Genomic DNA, 23,352 nt, shown 5'->3' on the forward strand with positions numbered 1-23,352 from the left:
TGGTTTCAACTTGCTGCATGCTAATAACTTTGATTGCCTGACAGAAGGTTGACTGCTGGATCCCTCCATGTTCCTCTTTCCCTCTTTTCATAATAAAGCCTTGTACGCCATGCCTGGAGACCACGACTTGCTCATTCCTCTTCCAGCCTTCCATTCATCCCGAGTTAGTGCTATACATTATGTACTTGTGAAATCCTGTTTTAATTCAGAAAATTGTAACTCACAGCTATCTTTAGTTTTGGTGCTTGGATTGTCCGATATAGCCAGTGAAATACTCAGGTTGGCTTCTCTATCTTCCTAATCATGATCCTGTCATTCACTGGGGACTCTGACAAAACAAAGGATTTGGGGATCGTCTCGAATTTCCCCAGCTAAGCCCAGGGATGACTCTTTTTTAGTGGGAAATGATAGTTGGAAGCCCGGATGAGTCTGCTCTGCTGGTGTGCATGTGCGTGTGTGTATCCAGTCCTAACTTCATGTATGTTCATGTACATACTCAGTAGTTCACCCAGCACCCACTTTATAACAGCTGTCCTCCCTGTCCGCGTAGACACGCCTGGCTTCTGTGTCTCCTCCTCTGCTTGGACTCTCCCTCTGGCTCATTCCTCACTGTCCCTGTATCTCAGAGCCTCTAGCCCGTTCTCACTCCTCCCCCAGATCCCAGCTCTGTTCTGGTAACCCATTGTCTTTAGGCCTGGATGGAGAAGTGTGGAAGAGAGGAAGGTTGGCAGCCATCTGACTTTGTAAGCCTGTCACTCAGTGTGCTGTGGCACCCAGAACTAGGGCACCAAAGATGCTGAAACTCAGGCGGCTGATTTTTCGAAGTTTGCCCCCAGAGCAGGAGTTCTTCATTCTGTCTGGGTACATCATAGCTGGTGCTGATACACCCTAAACTCTAACTCCACAGGTTTGTTTGGTGGAAAAGTGTTCTCCAGGGCACGTAAGGGCCGGGAAGAGAAAGACCCGAGCACAAGGAACACCCAATACTATCCAGCACCCCTTATTCTTCATTTCAAAGGGGCAGAATTTTCTTGTTGGTTGTAAATGTTTGCGGTTAAGGATAAATATCTTATAGGCTTTGATAGCCGTATAGCCTGTCGGTGCTGGTGGGAATGCTGCCTCAACCACAATACAATGTGGAGAATGTGGGTGTGTTTCAAGAAAACAGCTTACAGAAGCACACAGCTCCAGGACTTGGCCTGAGGCTGCAGCTTGCAGACTCTAGATCCAAAGGTGAAGGTTTTAAAATGTCCATATAAACCCTGCAAATTTAAGTTTACACTACTGATGGGGGGCCAACAGTCAAACCAAAAAAAAATCACTTATGTTGACTCCAATATTTCTTGTAATTCTTAAAAACCGTGCTCTTAAAAAAGACTACTTAAGACATACTCTTTCCCTGGGTTGAGCCCATCTGCAGGGTAGATACCCTGCTTGCTTTTTTAACTCACTCATTCTTAAAAATCTTCTCTTGATCTTAGATTAGACCACTCACACACAGAGAGAACATACTAAAAATTATGTTAAATCTAAGTGTTAGCAGACCTGTGCCCAAGGGTCCTTCTAACACCCAAATTAGTTACTTAGCAGAAAAGCTTGGCTTGGCACAGGGACCAGCTTCCTTAGGGTGGACCTGCCTTGAGGCACAGGGAGGGAGCCATCTGCAAAGGAAGCAAGGCCTTGGATATTTTGCTGCTGACACGGGTGTATTTGGACAACATAGTGTGTGTGCCTGAAAATGTCCTTGTTTGCAAATGGTTGGCTCCAATCTCATCTCGGATGTTACTCGTGTTTGATAAATTGGTCCCGGTGAACAGCTGGGGCGAAGAACTTAATGACAGATGTGTTAAGGCAGAAGCCTGAGGCTTAAGCCCCAACACCTAAACTTAGAACAAAGATTTCCAGCCATGATCCAGTGCCACGTTCTGTGCCCATGTTAGGGAGGGCAGGCTGGTACAGAGAGCAGCAGGGTGTGGGGGCTTCCAGCTCGTAACTAAACAGAAATGTTTAGGAAGTGAGATGAGTTTTCTCAGCACACATGCCACCAGCCCACTGCTGGTGACGTACTTGCTTATTGTATAAGTCTTGTCTGTAGAGTTGAAGTGTTGTTTCTCCAATCTGGAAAACAGCTCTGCTGCTTCTTGCTTGGAAAAGGGGGAGGCGGGGAAAGGAAGCCCCTTTCCCCGTTAACCTCATTGCTGCAGCACTGGATCTCCGTGTGCTAGGGCTTAGTTCAGAGCAGTTCAAAGGTTGCCTCCTCCTCTTCTGCCGTCACCAACTTACAGATTTCAAGTCATGGTCAGCTGGCTTCACTGACAGAGCTTTTTGTTTCTGAGGACTCCTTGGGCCTCCCGTCCACTCTCCCAACTGAGCCACATTTTGGGGACCAAAGAATAGGACATGGGAGAGAACTGTCCAATGGGCACAAACCAGGCATTTGGTAAACAGAGCTTGCAAGAAAACATGGCCTTAAATCTAGGGGACTCATTCCACGAAACCTACTGTGAACCCTCAGGGTAGGTCTGCAGAGTACTATGAGAACACAGGGCCTTGGAAATAATAAAGAGGTTTAAGAATGGTTTCCAATGGCTGCCCAGGGTAGGGTTAGTGTGTGGATGGATTTCAGCTCCATTCACTGCAGCTTGCAAGAGCAGGAAATCTGGAGTCTGGTCTGTCTTACCTGGCGGGGATGTTTCTATTCTTTATGCAAAAGAGAAGTGCCTGCTTTGAATTTGCTAATGCAGCCATTTTCTTTATTTGTACTAAGGCTGCATAATGTGGGCTTTGTAAAGTCGGCTGTCCTGAAAGCAGGATACATTTCTAATGGAAACACTCCCACGCATGATTGTACAACAGCAAAGCGATAAATTACCGTGATTTTGGACCTCCTGTGGTTATCAAATCCACCACACTTGAGGAAATGTTGCTTTTGCTTAGAAATTCCACAAATATTTTTTTTTCAGAAAGGCAAATATTAAATGAAAATTGTGCTGAAAGCCATGAGGGAAAGTGTGCAGACTGTATACACTGCAGACTGGAGGCTCCAATTATACCAGAAAGTGATTTGCAACATAAAGCTTGTTTATAATTTGCTGAGACTCATAAACTTGATAATCCTGAGCACTGGCTATTGGATTAGATGGAAGAAAATGTTTTTACAGTGGAAGAGGTCCAGAAACTGGGAACACTGTATTAGTGTGAAGGAGTTTTGTTTAAAGTCCATTCTGATTTTTAGCTGGACTGCCTTATTTTTGTAGTCTCATGGTTACTTTTTTTTTTCCTTTTTTTTTTGAGACAGGACCTGTATAGCCATGGTTGGCCTTGAATTCAACACCTGCTTGCCTCTTAAATGTTGGGATTAAAGGCACCCACAACTATGCCCAGTGGGAAAGACTTTGAAAAACACATTTTTATTTGACGTTTGTTTTGCCAGCATCTAAACGCATCATGTGCCTGCAGCATCCATGTAGACCAGCAGGGGGTGCTGGACACTCTGGAAGCAGTTACACACAGGTGGTTGTGAGCAATCTTACGGGTGCTGGGTGGGAACTGAACACAGATCCTTTCGAAGAACACGCTCTTTTAACCACTGAGCCATTTCTCCAGCCCCAAGACTTAGGATGTCCTGGCTGTCTGATTTATGCTGAGAACGGACACAAACTGACTTAGGTTTTCTTATCCTGATAATCAGGCGAGAGGGGTGCCTGGTATGGCAGCCGGTGCTCAGGAGCCATGGAACTTAATACAAATGAATCGACTTAATGTGATCCTGCAGGTCTGAGGACAGACTATGGGACCAAGAGCCAGAGTCTAGAAGGTAACGAGAGATACTTGCAGCCACAGGGAATGCACTTCTGGAAGAGCAGAGGTATTGAAGAGCCCGTGGAGTGCAGATTGTAGACCACCTCTGAAGTGCTTAAATGCTCCTCCCCTTAGAGTGTCAACACATAGCTGAACTCAACTGTTTTTGCCTGAAACAGAGTTTCTCTATGTAACTTTGGGTGTCCCAGAACTAAGTACATAAATTAGGTTGGCTTTGAACTCAAGAGATCTTCCTGCCTCTGCCTCCACTGTTGGGATTAAATGTGTGCCACCACCCTAGCTCTATGTGCTCCTCAGCAAACAGCTAACTAACCCACTGGTTCTCCACAAGCCAGGCATCTGAGGAGGAAATTCTTCCTAGGATGGAGGTCACCACACTTCTACTAAAAATTCAAGACTACAGTCAGTCCTTTGAGATGGCTTCAAGCCATCATATAAATATTGATAGGATTTTTAAAAATGCCAGCTCACAAGTACTAAAGTACACTTTATTCGGAGAAATTCTCATTTCCATTATATTGGCTTTTGGTACATGAATATAACATTCACACACACCAGTGTTTAGAACAGCGGGTACTTTTTAGAATTAAGGACTTTGCTTGCTTACTCTGAGGGTAATTCCCAACAAAACATTTCTAACATTTTGCTGATGACTTCACCATTTTAAATCTGCTTCAAAGTCTTACACTGGACTCTAACACGCATTAGGATAATACGGAACGACTGTACTTACGACTGTAAATTTGATTACAAACCAGTACTTTACTTATTCCCTTATGAATCACAGTAGTTTGTACCAACAAAATCCAGAAACTGAAAGGAAGTCATGACCAAGATTCGTGCAGAAGGGGACACGCAGGTCACCACATTCAGTCAGTAAGAGAAGACCCTTGAATTTCAGAGACCTTAAAGAAAATGTTACCAATTTGTGTTTTAGAAAAAAGGAAAAGAACCAAAAAACCCCAAAAAGTGACTAAGCAGATATTCTTATTGGCAATACAGTAGTGAATGGCGTATTTTACACATAAAAAAATACATAAACATTTTAATTTTCATTTATTTATTTTTCCTTTTAAGTACATTTTAGAAATAACATTGAGGCACAGCTGCATGCACAGACACACTCAAGCAGGCACACGAGCACACACGCGCACGCGCGCGCACACACACACACACACACACACACACACACACACACACACACACACAGAGCTGTGCTGTTTCTTTCATGAAGGGTTTTCCTTTGCTTCCTTTAGTTGCTTTACGTAAAAGGCAAAGCTTTCCTGTTAAGGAAGGAAACAAGAAAGAAATGACAGTTACAAGCAAGCAGAACATAGATTTTAAAGTCAGCAGCCAGTGAGCAAGGGGTCACTGCTGTTTGGCTCAGCTGAGTACCTGCGCTGGATATTCTCTGTGTTTTGCAATATGCCAAGTTCAAAAGCCTCAAGTTCTGAGTTAACCCAAGCACCAGGCTAAGTCATACCTCACGTCTGAGAAAGTTTGATAAAGCCACACCTGGCTGAAGATCTGTAACTCCCTTTGGTCATTCTACCCCAGTCTAAGGTCACCACTTAGGCCCTTAACCCCTCCCATGGATCATCAGAGACCTAATTCTTGGTAATTAAGCATTCAACCTGTTTTCACACTCTTAGTGATACTTAGTGTACTTAGGTCTTTTCTCTCCAAACTAAGAATACTCACAGGGGGCTCAGTGAAGGGAACTGGCTCGCCAACATCCTTGAGCAAAGATGCATATCGCTTCAGGAACAGGTCATCCAGCTTCACGCTCTTTGCTGTCAAATGCTCATACAATGCTTTGGCGGAGGCCACATCTTTGTCTAAGGCTGAAGGAGTCAGAAGAAAGATGACTTACAGTGAAGAGACATCTTTATCCACCCATGCCCTAATCCATTAGTGACCCGGCCCATTTTAAGGCATTTGATACTATTTTACGTCACTTACATAAGGAGCTCTATGATTTCAGCTGTTTTTAAATACTGCAAGACTCCAATGGGAACAAAGTCAGCTGCTATACTGTGACTGTGTAGTATGCAGGTCTGAGGATGGTACATTGGCACTAACATTTTATCTGCCCAGTGACAAGCCTGAGGCTTGCTCCTTTCTCATGAGACTGAGGACATCATGGCCAACAGACTGCACTCCAGCTGGGACATGAGATAAGCCGTGACCTCAGTGGAGCTACAAGGAAGGGCCCCAGGGAGCTCAGAGGCAGTAGGAGGTTGCATTTCTGCCCTGCATGCCGGGGGAAGGAGTGGCTCCCTCACACAGGGTCCAAGAGAACCGTCAGGGTTGCCTGGGACATTCTGAAGGTGCTCGGGAATATTTTTCACTATAAAAGCTCTAAGAGTGAGTTCCTGCTTTTCGTGAGTTTAAAAACATATTCTAGAGCTAAGTGAATGAGTAATTATGTGAAATTTAGGATTATTCCTTTGAGCTGAACTCACAGTTGACTATACTTAGAAATATTTACATCCCTTGAATAATGTAGTAAGATTAAATTTATTACCATAGCTTTTCATGCTGCAAGAATATACTTTAGGATTTTCACGTAACTCAGGAATCAGTTCTAACAAGGTCTTCAGAACCGGTGCCTAGGAAGGTAGACAAAGGAAACACTCAAAAGCAGCCTGCAGAGCCCTAACATAACACATACAACAACAACCACAGACACAGCACAGCCAGCCACTCAGCTTAACGGATCATTTCACTGCTGTGTATCTCAGCATTTGATGCTAATTTGATAAATCACAGCCAGATAAAAATCATCATTTTTAATAATTAAAGACATTTCATTTGCATTTGAGTACTTTCAAAAATAGACATAAAAAAAAAAAATCAAAGGACCAAACATTTGTTTTATCAACTGTTAACTTATCAAAAAGTTGTTAAGATCAACTTTACAGAAATAGGTTGTATTTCAAGTAAAAAACTTCAGGATAAATCATGAAGATGAAAGCTCTGCAGTGCCCCCTGTGGTTCCCCAGTGCATCCTTAGGGTCTCACTGGAGGGTGACCTCAGTGCCAGGAGAGCTACTGCAGAAGCCTGTAGAGAAGTAAGGCAGCTCAGTCACCATGGTAATGGCCCTAACTCCCCTGTCAGCATAGTCAGAGCACACATGGACCCATCCAAGGCTCAAGAGCTCCTCCCTGCCCATTTTCTGAGGACTGAAAGTCATGTCAGGATTTGGTGCACCCTAAGGTTCTACTATCAAACTATACACCAGCATCCAAAACATAAAATAGGGTGGCCTGTTGTCTTATACATGTACATGTATGTGTATGCACACACACACACACACACACACACACACACACACAATTTTAAAAAGTAGCCACATATTCAAATATTGATAGGCCATGTCTTCCATTCCTGTGGAGTTTTCATCGAGGTTCTCAGCCAACATGGATCAGAACCATCTGACAGACTGGCCAGTAACAAAGCCCGTACCTTTTTTGGCTTCTGAGCAGTCCTGAGACAGAACACCGACAGAATTGAGCTCTGCTCGGCAATGGCACTGCATCTCTGAAAAGGACAACAGTGTCAAGGGACGGCAGCTCACAGTGACACAGCAATGCATCACGCCCACCAGGAGCCAGGTTTACTTAGACAGGAAAGGGGACTAAAGGGTGAGCTGTGCCAAGCCCTGGTGAGAGTAGCTCTCTGCATCAAGAATGAAGTTTGTTTAAAGAGAAAAGGAAAAAATTAAACTAATGCTTCAACAACCACAGAACCAGGCTCAGGACTGCAGAGAAAGAGGGAGGAAGGACCACCGCCCCTCGCCAATTACTCTGCCAAGCATTCACAAGTGAGCCAGGGATCATAAGGTTAATTATACATTTAATAAGGTGTCAGGGAGATAACTGCTCGTTTCTTTATAAAAATTAAAATGTACAAAGCAAGTTCTCTTTAAAGTATAATTACCCACACTTACGCATACAAAAGGACTGATTTCAATCTCTGTAGTTATAAAAGGCTTTCATTGCAATAGACAGCCAGTGCTTGAGAAAGAGACAAAAGTTAAACTAAAAAAAGTTTATATGACAGACCAGATAAATCAAGTGTCTATCCCGTTCTAGACGCTTTAGTCAAGTGAAACATGGAAGACAATATTTTCGCTTACACTCATCGCAGGTGTCACCTCGGAGTCTCTAACAGCGCGGCGCTGTTCAAAGCTCTAAAACACTGTCAATGCCAAGACAAACCGCAGAAAAAACTTTTGGGACTCGCAGAACATTTATGTTACAAACTGATGTTTCTGATACCTGGGAACCAAGAGCTCCCCATTAAGAGAAGCACAGCACTTTGCTGTTGGCAGGTAAAGATGGAGCTGCTGTCTCAGCCACCACCGCGATGCGGTACCACGGCTGGAGGCGGCCCTGAGCACAGGCCGCTGGTAACTATGCTTCTATGGAAGGCATGAAGACGGAGTCTGACTAGGTATCTGTGTTCACAGCCCTGGGTAACCGGGTAGCTACAGACGCAGAGACAGAAATAGTTGGTAAAAGAATGCTCACGAGGGAACCATGAAGATTCCCATACAACTATGGTAAATTTCCTACAAAAGACGTAAAGGAACCAAACTAAACTGCAAGAACCTGAAAAAGCAGAAGCAATTTGCATTTTTATGTAACTGTGAAAGCAGAGAAAAATGCTCACATGCCTCCGTAAGTGGTTTGCTTATGCTGTCGAGCTAGACAAATCTGGATCAAACCTGAAGCTCAAGCCGGTGGCTAGAGCGTCCCCGTCCACGTCTCCTACGACACCTCCCAGCTGGTAAGAATGTAAGTGAATATAACAGTATTTACAACCAGAAATTGGTCCCAGGCCTCAATTTGACACAGGGAGTCTACACAAACACAGCCTCTGGCGGATCACCGTGACTGTTTGACTGCCACCTGCTGGGAAGGGGCTCCCGGCGGTGCCTGTTTGTGTACACTGCCAGTAGCAGCTCGCTCACCCACCGCTCCAGCGCACTTGGCACAGCTTTATATTTAGAGCTGTTAAAATGGCATGAATGCAGTTGTCTCCTTTCCCCGGATTGCTGATTTAACCGAGTGTGGGCCACACAGCTACATCTGTCATTTAATGTGTCTGTGACACATTAGTGAATAGAAAGCAAATTCAACTCTTAATAAACCTTGAATAAGGCACTGAGAATGTTTGAGTATTCAAGTGAGAAGCTGTACATGAAAAGCAAACATTTCCTATTTCTTGTTTGCAAACTGTGTTGCCATGGTGATGCACCGTATTTAGAGCATTAAAGAAATTAGGAAAGCAAAGGATTTGTTGCTTTGCATTACCCATCTTTGCAGAAACACTTGTCTCGGTTTCCTACCCAACACCTGTCTTAATTACTAGATTTCCACTTCTACCTGACATCTTTAAAACTGGCAACCTACAGCCACAGGGTTGTCATGCAATCTGGAGTCACACTGAACTTCAGGGTTCTAGCAGGAGTGTCCTCTGTCTTGGTCCACTCCGAGTGCTCCTGCCTAGTCCTCTCACTTCTCATGAGCTACAAGTGCTGGTGAGGAGTCATTACCTCTAAGAGGGCTCTGGCCTCATCCACCTTGCCTGAATCCACAAGCTGCAGGAAGAGATCAGTGACGGGTTTGTGAAGTGCAAACTGATTGGCCAATCTCTCAGACATGATGCTCACTGCAAGAAAAACAGGTAAGGAAAAGCTTTCACTGAACGAGTACGGCTCATTTGCCAAAGGAATCTGGGCCAATTTCACCCAAGAAAAAGATGAGCTTCTACGCTCTTTAACAAGCAAAGCAACTCACATTTTTCTAATGCCGGCTCCATCTGTTCTTCTATTACTTTTCTGAATAAATATGACAAGCCAAAGTACTGATGTTCTATGGTTTGATTCTCTGATGTAAGCATGTGCTCAATATTTTCTATGGCAGCATCAATTTTATTACTGTAAAAGAAAACGAAATCATAATATTTACTTGTATAAAATTGCAGCCAGTTTTAGTCCATTTTAATTCATGTGGACACTCATGCAAATACTTCAGAAGAAAAGGGACTATATTTACAAGCAACCAGATTAATAATAATAATTTTTAAGGCATATCACAAAACATAACCCAGTTATAGATATATTTGGCTTTATAAATCACAATGGGTACTAGTATGCGAAGCAAAGACGATACATGACATCTAGAGATTAAAAAAATAAAAAGGCCATGCAGCCAAAAGTTGCATTTTCACAGCTAATAGTCGGAGATTTCGATGAGCTAGCCTCTAACTGATCTGTGTAGTTATAATGCGGTGCCATAATCAGTTTAATTAAAAACAAGCATCTTATGGGCTTAGGTAGAAGAATTATTAAGTGCATAAAAACATGTTTTCCAGTGCATAAAAATATATATTGTAGCTTTAAAACATTCATCTAGCTCTTACATAGATCTAATTTTAAAAATCACATTTTCTCATTAAAAACGAAGTTTGAAACTCTATTTTGGGAAATAATTTAAATCTCTATATGGGTGCTTTGGCGGGATGTTTATATGGACATCAGGGAAAGTGTCCAGAGCCCCACAGGGTTGGGAGCCACCATGTGGGTGCTGGAAACTGAGCCTGGGTCCTCTGGAAGAGTCAGGTTGGCTCATAAAAGGATGAGCTATCTCTCCAGCCCTCAGGAAATAGTTAAAGTTAAAAACAAAACATTTTCTACTAAAAATAGAAATAAACAAATAAAAATGCACCTTTGCATTATTTAAATACCACATCTAGACAGCCAAGATTAACTACTAAACAACATTTTCCTCCAAAGTGTTATGAATATCAATTCTAGGATTACTCCTAAGACTTTTTTTTCCTGAGAAAAGTTTCATTATAAATCCCAGATGGTCATCAAACTCACGATTCCCTTGCTGCAACACCTGAGCTCTGGGGTTATAGGCCTAAACTATCCTGTTGACTCCCTGGACAACTTATTGTGTGTAAGGCACCAGTGACATCAAAGTGACTGTCTGCCTGTCCCTCTGCAGTGATGATGAATCAAGTCTGAACACTCCTCTTTTGGTGGATGTATGCACTGACGGGAAAAACACCGAACCATTTTTTAAATGCATGGAACAGAACTGGAATCTTATTTTTGCTGACCAGGTTCTGCAGCACAAAGCTATACATCACAGCCATGGGGATGCGTGTTTAACAAGCTTCCTGAGGCCTCCGGCAATACTGCAGAGGTGTGCTGAGATCCTAAAGAACCACTGATTAGGAAAAGAACTCACTTTAATTTTGTAAAAGAAGTGTTTTAAATAATGAGGCACATGCGTATACACATACAATTTGTGCAAAACATACATTATACATACATAAATACATGAATTAGCAACTGTGGCGCATAATTTATGAATTATAAATGTCTAGTCTAAGACTGAAGATAAAATACATTTTAACATAAATAGTTTAATAGTAAATAATCATCATAATAACTAGGACTGAAGATTTCCTATTACTGACAAAGAATGACAAACACATTTCAAAGGCGGTCATCTCAAGTGCTCCTCAGACTGGAAAGCTTGAGAGCGCTCACCTCTTCATCTGGGCCAGAGCGATGTTATTGATAAACACCATCTTTGAGAGTCCAATGGTGTGGAGTCCACTGAGCATCTTCTGAATAGCCTCTATGCCTTCCACATCGCCCTTCAGGGCGAGCGCCTGGACGAGGCGGGTCACAGCCAGCTCAGAGGGAACCTGCTCCAGATCCAAGGCAGCTTTCAGAGTTGCTAGAGCCGCTAAAGTGAAAAGCAGGGAACTGAGTCTATCTTACAGATGACACACACCGACTTTAACACATCTTGAAAACCACCTTTTAAACAAGACCGCCAAATGGCTAAACTAAAAAAGTACATAAATAATTCTTTTAGATTACAGAATATTGATACTTTATGGAGTTCCACTCAGGGGACTATTCCATGACTCATCCAGGAGTGAACAAGTTCTAAAAAGTATAAAGAAGGAAGAACCTTTTTTATGTGTGTTGGGTGTTTTGTCTGCATGTGTGTCTGTGTGTTTGTGACAGAAGCCCTGGAACTGGGGTTACAAACAGCTGTGAGCTGCCTTGTGGGTGCTGGAAATTGAACCCGGGTCCTCTGGAAGAGCAGCCAGAGCTCTCAACCACTGAGCTACCTCTCCAGCCCTGAAAGGAAAAACTTTTTTTTTTTTAAAAAAGAGAATATACCAAAACCAAACCAAAACAAAAAAACAAATAAACAACTTCTATCCACATTAACAATTTCCTAAGTTTTACCAACTCAAAGCCCAGATAATTATCAAACAAAAATTTTAACAACTCATTTTCATTTTTGAAAATGGTTCAAACAGGGCCAAATCACACAAAAGCAGCGGAACTGGAGCGTCACAAAACTGCATATTCACACATTTATTTCACAGAACCAGGCTCCTTGGAGGCATTTGCTGCATTCAGTTTTTAAAGAAAATAAAGCTTATTGGCTCTTAGGGCTACAGTCGAGGGGCTTTGCTTGTGTAAATGTTCATAATTACAAACACTAGATTATAGGTAAGTATGAAATGCCTTCCTCCTTTACAGCCTCGCAGGCAAGGCGGACGGGAGGAGCCGCAATGATGCTTAGCATGACAATCCCCTCTTCCCACAGAAGAAACTTCCCCACATCAGCAATTAAAGTACTGTAACCTAGACAAAGCTACGGCTCTCCAGGCAGCTTCCAGAATGAGAAGCAGCTTATCTTCACACGGGAAGGGAAAGGGTAGTAATTAAACAGTCTATTAAAAACAATGAAGTAAAAGACATGATCAATTTAGTCTTCTCTACTGAATAAACTATTATAATTTCAAATTTACACATGATCCAGACCATTGACTGTCAAATACAGAAATGGGAAAACAGTTTAAAAAGTGGTAGATGTTACAAATATGTATGTACACACCAGAAATAAAAATGCCTATATACTATTTTAAAATATGATGCACAGAAAATGAGTTTGATAGGATCTGGTTAAAGGGTCCCATAAGGCAATATGCTCAAAATCCTTGGCATCTAAAAACAACTTTCAGGGAAGAACTTTCTGCTTAGTGGATAAAAGTCTAAAAAAAAAAAAAAAACAGAAGACGGAGGGCGGCTTGGATCGACTAAGCATTTACTAGGATGCAGGCGTGTGCTCAGAAGCCATGCTCAAAGTACCCGCCTGAACTGAGAACCACTGTTCAGCTTGGCAGTTCAGAATTTCCCCAGGGTTAAAGCCAGAGCTGGATGCCAAACTAAGACCCCTGTCCCATTCCAGGTGCTGCACCTATGGGAACAGGAAAATGGAGAGGTCAGGAGAACAGATCCGTTTGTGCCTATCCAAGAGCTTCTTATATAAACCACACCACAGAATGTGCCATCTGTGTCATGAATGACCCAAGGAACACCAAGAATGATCCCCGACCCACGCTCCTGGTCTCCACTCACTCAATTCCAACAGTTCTCCCAATTACTCTCTAGAAAGACTGAGGACACGGCTACAGAGCAGCTGTCATTGACAGTCTAAAACAGCATTTGTTTTTAAATCACTCTAAGATTTAATTGGCTGTTTATTGCCATAGATAAATTTGGTTAAAACAAAGTTGAAAGAGACACCAAATCTGAAAAACTGAAGAGAATCGGGAACTCCTCTGGCTACAGAGCAAATGTGGACACGGGAGGAGGGCCCAGACCTGCCTGTCTTGTTGCCGGAGCCGTGCCTTCACAGATGTCGGCACGGAGAGGCTTGGGCAGCGAGGGCTGTGGGAGTGGAAGGAGAGGTCAGTGGGCCTGTGGGTCCTGTGTGTGCACACCCTGACAGCGGGTGAGACTGCACACCACAGCACGGAGGAAAGGGTGGGAGTCAGTAAAGGGCTTTGGGACACATTTAGTTCCAAACTGAACTCTTTAAAGTTAAGTCTGGTTCTTTGTTTCTATAGAAACATTAGCCATTTCAAATTTAAAGCAGACTTTAATGCCCTCTTTGTTTCTGAGACAGCCTCAGTGTCTTGGTGGTCAAGGCTGGCTCAGATATGAACAATCTTCCTGCCTCGGCCTCTCACGTGCTAGAATTACAGCGTGCACCACCCGGCCCAATTAAAAGTTTCAATGTCTTAAAATCTACATAAAAAATAAACCTCACAGAATCATTTTTATTGAAAATAAAAACTTTCGAATTTTAGAAACAAGCCTCCCTGCATCTTCCAATTATAACTCAAAACTGTCCAAAACTGCTGGCGTGCAGAGTGCCTACGGAACAGCCTCTGCAGAGCAAACAGCTGGAGACCAGAAAGCTTCGGCACTGTAAGTCACGCTAAAGCAGAAAACCCACACAGCCAGCTTCCTCTTAGGAGACAGAAACTATCTGATGAATTGCAAAGCAAAGAGAAGCAGTATTACCACAGCCTGGGGAAGAAACCAACACGGCAAGCAAGAGCTGAACAGCGGAGCTTCTAACCTAAGTCTAAGTAGCGTTTAGTGTGGTGTGCTCTACTGGCTAAAATTCAGCCCTGGAAGTTAACTGAAAGCTACTTACCTAACCACAAGAGTCATCACTGTCCCCTTAAGAGCTTATCTACCCACTGTAAACCCATGAACAAGTTCCGGGAAACCATCTACTCCCAGGTCCCAGTCCTCCTGTTACCCTAGCCACACTCCACTCCAAACAAACACTGCACTTTACCGCTCTGGGTGTTAGGAACTATTAAAAAAGTATCAGATGAGGTTTTAAAAAAAAATCAATATTACAATCATTCGGTGCACAATCTCACACACTTAACACTCAATTTAACTCATTTGCTATCTCATATACAACTAACACAACATGCAAGAAATAACTGCTGGGAATTGTTTCAGACCTCCAAAGTATGTTAATTTCCAAAGCAAAATGACTTGTGCTGTGAATTTTAACGCACTTGAAAGCCTGTACTTTCCCCCGTTCTGGAACACGAATTTTGCATGTCTGAAGAGCTGTGATTCATCTTAAGAAAGCCCATCTTGTGTTAAATGGGATGGAAACTGGACTAAGTGGTCAGATGACAGCACATTCATATTCAAGCCGTATTACAAATGCATGTACAGTAATTTACGTCTCTCGCTACCACAAAAGGCTCTTGATAAGCAGGTAATTTGCTAAATGGACTCCTTTATCCAAGTATTCGAAGGGCGTTACAAGAAAAATCTGCAGAGGCATTAATGTGACGTAAAGGTCAAGCATTCTGACATACCTTTCAAATAATCCCGCCTAACTTGCGTTATGATGAGGAGGCTGTTGGCAGCATCGTTCAGTGTGAAGCCCTTGATGTGGGTCTCAGCGCTAAAAGAAGCAGACATTTAGAAAGGAATTACTGACATGCTTCTGATACGATAATAAATGGTTGAGCACCAAGGTGAAATTATAAAAACTACTGTTCGTATGTTAAAAATATTGCTGCAAAATATCGACCTGGAGACAGCTTTTGTGTTCTCCTGTCAATGGTTATAGAAGGATATTTTTTTTTTGCATTCTGACAGATGACAAAGTTGGAAATGAGCAACAAAAGAAACAAAGTACAAGATTTTTTTAAACAATCGGTTCAGATTCTTGAGTACTGACATATTAGGTGACTAAAATAACCGCATGCCCTGCATTGTTCCCTATACCCTAGGCTGGATTCTCTCTCTCTCTCTCTCTCTCTCTCTCTCTCTCTCTCTCTCTCTCTCTCTCTCTCTCTCTCTCTCTCTCCTCACACACACACACACACACACACACACTCACCATAATTATAAAATGTAAAACTATTCTTCTAGCAACAAAAATGAACATTTTATTTTCAGTACTGTATACTTTACATATAAACTAGTGCACATTACCAACACCATGTCATTTGGTTAATTTCCAAATTTCTGTCATCTAGATACAGTTTTTAAAGGTTTTAAGCGGAGCACAGAATCAAAACCATTGCTACACTAAAATTTAAAATTTCACATGACCATAGACTTAAAAGCAAACTTCCAAATTAAAACTCAAGAGCAAAAAATAGCTTGACTTAGCACAAAACCCCATAGGAATAACTAAAACCAGAGACAGACAAAATCCCGGAAGTCTAACCGGGCTCTCTGTTTGCTACACTAGTTGTACAAATATCGAGGAAATGTTAGTATCCCTCACGCCCTAGAGCTAACTTCCGATTAAGAAAACTAAGAGCTCATGAGGAGCATGAGCTGCCTTCTCAGCTCAGCAATGACCTTACTGCCAACCCTCCATGGTAAAACACCCTTGAGTAGAGGACAAGACCAGTGGAACCACTATTCTTAGCAACCCAACAAAGTCAGCCAGACACCATGCAGCGCCCCTCTTAGTCACTCCTCTGTCCCCCAACACAGGACCTCACCATCTCCCCTGACATCCCCATAGCTGCTGCTCATCTAGGCTTTCCCCTTGTCCCACTTGTCAGAGCATCTAAGTCAACGACTCGTATTGCTTAAAGAGCCTGCTTTCCCAACCTGTGGTGTGGGCAAATAAACATCAGGCATTATGACCACCACTTCCCACACCATTATTATTGTATGTGGCACACCATATTCATTTAAGCTTATTACTTAGGCTGGGTGGCAGCATTCATCCCAGCATTCAGGAGGGAGAAGCAGGCAGTTCTCTGAGTTCAAGGACAGCCTGGTCTACAGAGAGAATACCTAACAGGCCAGCAATGGCAACACAGTGAGACAAAGTGTCCAAACCAAACCCAACCTCAAAATAAAAACAGCAACCACAAAAGGCATCTGAAACCATAAGCTAGTAAATCTGGTCTTTTAACTGATGAGAATAAACAATAAGCTTTTTGAGAACTACTTAAAAATACTCTTCAAAGAGCTTGCCTTGAACTCAAAGAGATCCACTTGCTTTTGCCTTCTGAATGCTAGGATCAAAGGTATGGGCCATCACCTGGACCTTTTCAAGAAAGATATCCCACATAGGCTTCAAGTTACCATCCAACATAATAATAAAAAAAAACATTGTAATGGCTGAAGGTTAAAGCTTGTTATAGGGTTTCTACTGCTGCAATGAAACTCCATGACCAATAAGTTGGGGAGGAAAGGGTTTATTTGGATTACACTTTCACATTGCTGTTCATCACTAAGGGAAGTCAGAGCAGGAAATCAAGTAGGGCTGGAACCTGGAGGCAAAAGCTGATGCAGAGGCCATGGAGGTGTGCTGTTTACTGCCTTGTTCAGCCTGCTTTTTTATATAACACAGGACCACCAGCCCAGGAATGGTACCACCCACAATGGGCTGGGCCTCCCCCCTTGATCACTAGTTGAGAAAATGCCTTACAGCTGGATCTCATGGAGGCATTTCCTCAACCGAGGCTCCTTCCTCTGAGAATTCTAGCTTCTACCCTGTGGAGGGCTTTGGATCTTGGATTCTCTGGGGTCCACATAACTACATGGGGAAAGCATCTATAGAGTAATCCTATAGGAGATCACAGCTGGAATATAAGCACTCTGGAGTCTAAAGCACCAGACTCAGAAGCAGAGAGCAGATGGAGGTTACTAGGGAAGAGAGGAGCTGTGGAGACGATGACTACGGAAGACCAGCAACAGGTACACTCTGGAGTCCTCCCCGCGGTGCCTACAGCTAATATACTGCCAAGTGGGTACATCACCAGTGTAATTACACATACTTGGAAAACTCAACAATGATATCGCCGATGATGATAAAGAAGGTGGGAGGAAACTCTAGATGGTGATGGATATGTTTATGGCCTTGATGCTGGCGGTAGTTTCACTGGCATACACTTATCCCCAAAGTTAATGAGATGTATACATTAAAGATGTATCTTTTAATACGTCAATCATATTGTAGAGAGGCCTCATAGAAACCCAGAGAGGGGAGAATCTGAGGCTGTATTTTACAGGCTGTGGTGAAAAGAGAATAAATGCAGAGCTATGCTTCTAACCCTTCAGGTCAGTGCTGTCTAAGATCAAGACAGATGGTACAATGCCAGAAATGTCTTACAGTAGTGAGACTTGAGCAAACCCATACACAAACACACTCAATGGAAATCAATATTCCACAACATGTTCTTCAACTATTTCAAGTGCTCTGGTAGTTTCCAGGCTATGTCATTTAAAAAAGGGTCCATTCTGTGCCCACTAAATATGGCACCTACCATTTGAAACTATACGAGGTCAGTACCCTAGGGAGCAGGGTGTCATGAAACACACGTGATACACACAGTACAAGTGGCCATGAGGGAATGCTATCAGAGTCTGAGGCCCATGACTTATCTGGTATCTGGGATCTTCGTAAAATGCACAACCCAGGGTCACTGAGTCAGAACCTTAACAGTGAGCTCTGGGAAGATGGCTCAGTCAATGCAGGGCTCAGTATGCACAAACCCAATCAAAGAGTTTTGTGTGTGGGATGCATGAGTGTTTATCTGCACATGTGTAAAACCAAAGTCGACATCTGTCGTCTTCCTCAGCTGCTCTCCACCTCACTTACTGAAGCAGGGTCTTTCGTTGACGGCTGTGTGGGTGCTGGGATCTGAACTACCATCCTCATGCTTGCACTGCAAGGACTTGACCCACAGAGCCATTTCCACAGCCCCCAAGATGAAGACCATTACGCTTCACTTTAGAGAATTTGTGACCAACTCTCAGGATTAAATGGTTTTTGACTTTTTACATTTCTTTCTTAACAGATTCCTATGTGTATTCATCAACATGGATTCTCTCTTTTTTTCTCCTCCCTGTTTTTCCAAATTACTCATTTCAGAACACCTTTGGTTGTAAATAGTAGATAGAGTTCCACAATAGTTTTCTGAAAAAGTAAATTAATCCACATCCTACACCACAGGGGCTAGAGCCGACAGGGCACTACTTAACAATGTTTTAAGGCATTAACTGAGGTATAAATAAGATCTAGGGGTAGATCATTCAACTCACAACCGAATAAACGCATGAATGAGACAGAGTGCATTAAATAAGTTCAGGGTCCGAATGTGACTGTTGGTGTCAAAACACACACATGGACCAGGCAGAGGGGCACACATTCCTGTTATCCCAGCACTCAAGAGGCAGAGGATGAAAATTGTGAAAACACAGTGAGGCCTGCTTTAAACAACTCATAAAATTAAGCAACCTTTAATGTTACTTTCTTGGGCAGCTGAGACACTCAGTATTCCTTTAAAGTGATGGTTTTCCCAGATGAACAGATACTCACAAATCTTTCACGTGCACTGCTTGTGTGAAGTCGTCCTTACTCAGGAGCAAGCCTATCAAGGTGCTGTAAGTCTCATTGCTAAATACAAGGTTTTCCTTTGCAGCTTTAAGGAAGATATTATATGCATCTATAAAAGAGAAAAAGATGAAAAAGGGAGACCATATTATTCTGAACTGGCAAAGCACAAAGTCCTCAGACATACACCCACCCGCTGTGCCCATCCTCAGAGTGGGCACTGAGCGTGCGGGCATTCTTCAAATGCTGGAAGTCCTTTCCAAATTATTTTTTATACTTGTTTTGGGTCAATAAATTATGTTCTTCTAACAAAAATGAAAATTAGCTCTCCTGAATTCAAGAGATTGCAAAATAAATCGCAAAATATGTGTGAAAGTCCAAATAAAGCAGAGGTATAATTTAGATTGAGGGGCACAGAGATTCACTTTCAAGCTATCTTTAATCTGTAAGTGGGTGGTTACAATGGTTAACATTTCAACACAACAGCATTAAAGTGAATATAGCCTATAATTCTAAAATTAGAAGATCAAATTATTTGGCTACGACAGGACTTATACAAAAACATACAATTTTCAAATATACAGATACCTAACAAGTAAACTAGGCAACATGTGTTTGACTGATTAACAGTTTTATTTCACTTGTTCACAATAACTGTCAGTGAATGAAAGGATGTTACCAAAGAGAAGTACCTACACTTTTCACTCACTTACTTTTCTGAAATAAAACTGCTTGTGTATAAAGAGCCAACTGGAACTACAATCCGCTCATGTGTGTAAACACATCACAACAGAGCTAAGTAAAAGCTATCTACCACGGACGGCCCTCTATGGATATAGCTCAGCTGGAAAGAAAGGCAAGATATTAAACAGGTACACACATAATGTTATGAGCACAAGAACACTCCAGAAAGAGCTGAGTATATGCGTAAGTTAGGAAAGTTTGCATTATCCCCTCAACAACACTCAAGTGGCAATGTCCAAATCGCATTTAAAACTGGAAATTAAATTGGGAGGGAAGAAAAGGTATGAGAATATTTATATTAGTTGTATCTTAGCTGAGATTAGCTTTGTATGAATGTATATTAATCATATTTTAAATGAGCTTTCTAAAGCAGAATTCCTTTTAGTGATCACATGACTAAGTGCCTTGTATCAGAATTTTGTTAATGCCTACATAAAACAGGCACTAATAAAAGACAGAAAAACACAAGGCACCCAAAGAGTTATATTAGTTAATGGCTGTGCCAACAGACACTGACGAGCCACTGTACTTTATTCTTGAAAGCATCCCCCTTACTCTTTCACACAGAATGTACTTGAATCACAGCCCCCAGTCTTCCTGTCTTTCTCCCTCTCGTATCCTCAGCTCAGTGTTTCCAACAGGCCTCCCCTGCTTTCACGCCTTCACTGGCCTTGGGTGTGTGACCCTCTGCACTTAACTGGAGATGTTTCATGAGCAAGACCACATCATCTCCTTGCATGAGCAAGAGCGCCTTTCCCGAGGACTCCAGGATCCACAAACTGCCTATGCCCACCCTCTGGGATGGAGACAAGGCTCTCAGAAGGATCATCCCTTGAACACTAGTATCAATCTATCATAAACTTAAAAAAAACATAACAAAATACAATAATATTTTACTAAAACTCAATCATTTAAAACCACGGCACAGAGCAAAGCCACAGAAGGGCCTGGAACTCAGCACATGGTGCACATGTTCTCTTATACAGCGTTAGAAAGTTAGGACGCAATGTTCTTATTGTCCCTTTTTAAGTCACACAGTTTGATGCTGAATGAGGACTCAGTACTATCTGAATATTGGAAATTAATAAAACAAAAGTAGAAAATATTACCAACTATTTTCTGACATCACGGAAGCTGCATTGATATTATCTATCAACCTTTATGTGAGTACTTCTGTTACAAATCCATTAATCATAGCTATCCAATAGATACTAATTTTCAAAGCTTTTATATTTTGCTAAGTGCTTGAATCTTGAGACATACAAAATCAATATTCAACAGGCTAAAAAATTAGCTGAATGACTGTATAATGTTTAATCACTTAGTTGAATGTTTTCGTTTAATTAAAAACAACTTTTAAAAAGGTAGTATTAGAGCTAGGCAGATCTGTGATCCCAGCCCTAAGCTGGGGGTAGAGGAGTAGTTGAGTCTGAGGCCAGCCTGGGCTACATAGTGAGACCCTATTTGAAAAAGAGATACCAACCAACCAAGAACATTATCATAAACTCAGCCTCTCAAATGCACAATGGTACCTAACAATTACTGCAGGTCTATGTGTCTGCCTAGCCACTGGGGTGCCCAGAGCGCCAGAGAGTTTGGAAAGGAGGTCCCAGGTCTGCACTTGCCCTCTGGGCATCCCCTCCAGGGATCCAAGCACCAGGCGAGAAGGGAAAGGCAGAGGGGCAGGGCACTCAGGGCCTATCTACATACCCCACAGGTACAAATACTCCGGATACTTGATTACAATGGTCTGCTCAGTGGGTGTTGTGGCTGTGTTCCAGAGCAGGTAGAGGCAGGCAGGGAGTGGTCCCACTTCAATTCTGAGATTAGCAGGGGTTTGGGCTCACACAGTCTGGCCACATGGAATTCTTTTGCTCGTTTTCATCCTTAAATACTTATATACATCTCAAAATTTAATGACCCTGACTTATAAATTATAACATAATCATAGCTAACAGGTTACTTAGTATCAACTGTACTGTGTTGATAAAAGTTAAAGCGTGAATGTGTAGCCGAGTCCCCCTCGCCCCCGCCACTGTAGATACTCACTCACCCTTACTCTTCTTTAGTCTGCAGTTAGACAACAACATCTTCTCAGTCAAAGCGTCTACTGCTGGGGGTGAGGATGGACTCAGGGAAGGCCTGTCATCTCCAAACCACAACTTTAAAAAAAAATTATTCAGTTCAACAAAAATGGTGAAATCCAGCAACCTTTGCAGTACAGAACTAAGCTAAGCTAGGTCACGATAATGACAGTTACCTCGGGAACGTCGAAGGGAACTTCCTGGTTGCTGGTTCTCAGGATCTCGGCTAACAGTCGAAGTGTCCGTTCTCGAGGGATGATGTTCTCTTCCTGCATTTTATTCCAGACAGCATCCGCTCTCTGCCAGTCACTGCGTATTTCTATAGAATGCGATTAGTCAGATATCAATGACTATGTCAAGCAGAGCTAGTGATGGTTAGGATATTCTTACTTTATGTTTAAATATGCGTTATTCCAAATGATGCTGTTAGGGAGAGGAAACATCAGTGATTGTAGCCCAGAGGTGGAGACTTCTCTGTGTACCTTCCTAATTATGAGCCACAGAAATACTTTCTCTGCCAAACAAACAAAACAAAAGAAAAATAGCAACAAACCACCCCCAAGCTTTTATCCAAAGCTTTGAAAAGCATCTTGATAAAAAGGTTGTTTTATAAGTAACTGAATTGTAAGAAAAAAAAAAGTAACTGAAAAATTGCCCAATGTGAAAATCAAAATCAGAAACAAGTAACACAGGCCTTTCAGTGCTTGCAGAGATAACACATGTGCGCTGCCTTGTGAGTGCCTTGTGATGCTTCTGAGATGGCTGTGAAAGTTCCAATGCAGGGCTTTCTTACATAGAGACACACTCGCACATCTGACATGGGTGAGGAGTCTGCACCTCATCTGCCACCTTCCAGAGTTCCACGTTTCTTGTGGCAAGAAACTTAGTCTTGTTGACTAAGTCCTAAGGAAGCAAGAAGTCTTTTATAAAGGAAATGGGTGGATCCTTTGTACTAATAACCTAATTGCCCCTCTTTGGTGATACCCAGTATTCACAAATGACAAGAATGTAGGGCTGTCCTACTTTAGACGTCCTTCTATTTAAATCTGCAAACGTGTGTGCAAGGGATATTTTAGGGAGATAAACAAACATCCAGAGAGTGTGGATATTTCTATTTCTCAGCATCTAGAGGGAATGGGTCACTAATGAATCAGTGAGATTCCCTAGACTCTGTCTCTCACTAGTGACATCAGTGGGACTGCCCTAGACTCTCTCTCTCCAAAAAAGAAAAACCAAGTTTTCTGACAACTAGTAACTGCTAGAAGTATGAACTTAAAGAACAGTGAAGTACAGTCACACTGAGGTAGAGATCAGCAATGAACAACACAAAGGGAGGACGGGCCCCCAATGCTGAACACAGGTCACAACCCCCATTAGAAGTAGTAGAACTTAACTAAAGCTCAGAGTGACTTTATGAATACTTGAGAATAAAGTCAATCTAACGAACTTAAAACTT

At 42.3% G+C, this 23,352-nt stretch overlaps 1 protein-coding gene across 1 annotated transcript in view; it reads right to left on the bottom strand.

The window, feature by feature from the left end:
- Nucleotides 1–4,349: 4,349 nt before the first annotated feature.
- LRPPRC (leucine rich pentatricopeptide repeat containing) overlaps nucleotides 4,350–23,352 on the bottom strand; it is a 76,123-nt gene continuing 57,120 nt past the window's right edge. Inside the window, exons 28-38 of the mRNA XM_080914794.1 lie at nucleotides 22,073–22,215; nucleotides 21,866–21,974; nucleotides 19,054–19,180; nucleotides 15,074–15,162; nucleotides 11,397–11,598; nucleotides 9,631–9,770; nucleotides 9,387–9,502; nucleotides 7,292–7,366; nucleotides 6,350–6,434; nucleotides 5,524–5,666; nucleotides 4,350–5,105 (exon numbers count right to left, since the gene is read on the bottom strand). Coding sequence (XP_080770920.1) covers nucleotides 5,049–5,105; nucleotides 5,524–5,666; nucleotides 6,350–6,434; nucleotides 7,292–7,366; nucleotides 9,387–9,502; nucleotides 9,631–9,770; nucleotides 11,397–11,598; nucleotides 15,074–15,162; nucleotides 19,054–19,180; nucleotides 21,866–21,974; nucleotides 22,073–22,215 — 1,286 coding nt within the window. The 3' untranslated portion in view covers nucleotides 4,350–5,048. The remainder of the gene's footprint in view (nucleotides 5,106–5,523; nucleotides 5,667–6,349; nucleotides 6,435–7,291; nucleotides 7,367–9,386; nucleotides 9,503–9,630; nucleotides 9,771–11,396; nucleotides 11,599–15,073; nucleotides 15,163–19,053; nucleotides 19,181–21,865; nucleotides 21,975–22,072; nucleotides 22,216–23,352) is intronic.

The sequence above is a fragment of the Micromys minutus genome (assembly GCF_963924665.1).
Source record: "Micromys minutus genome assembly, chromosome: 3".
Lineage (NCBI taxonomy): Eukaryota > Metazoa > Chordata > Mammalia > Rodentia > Muridae > Micromys > Micromys minutus.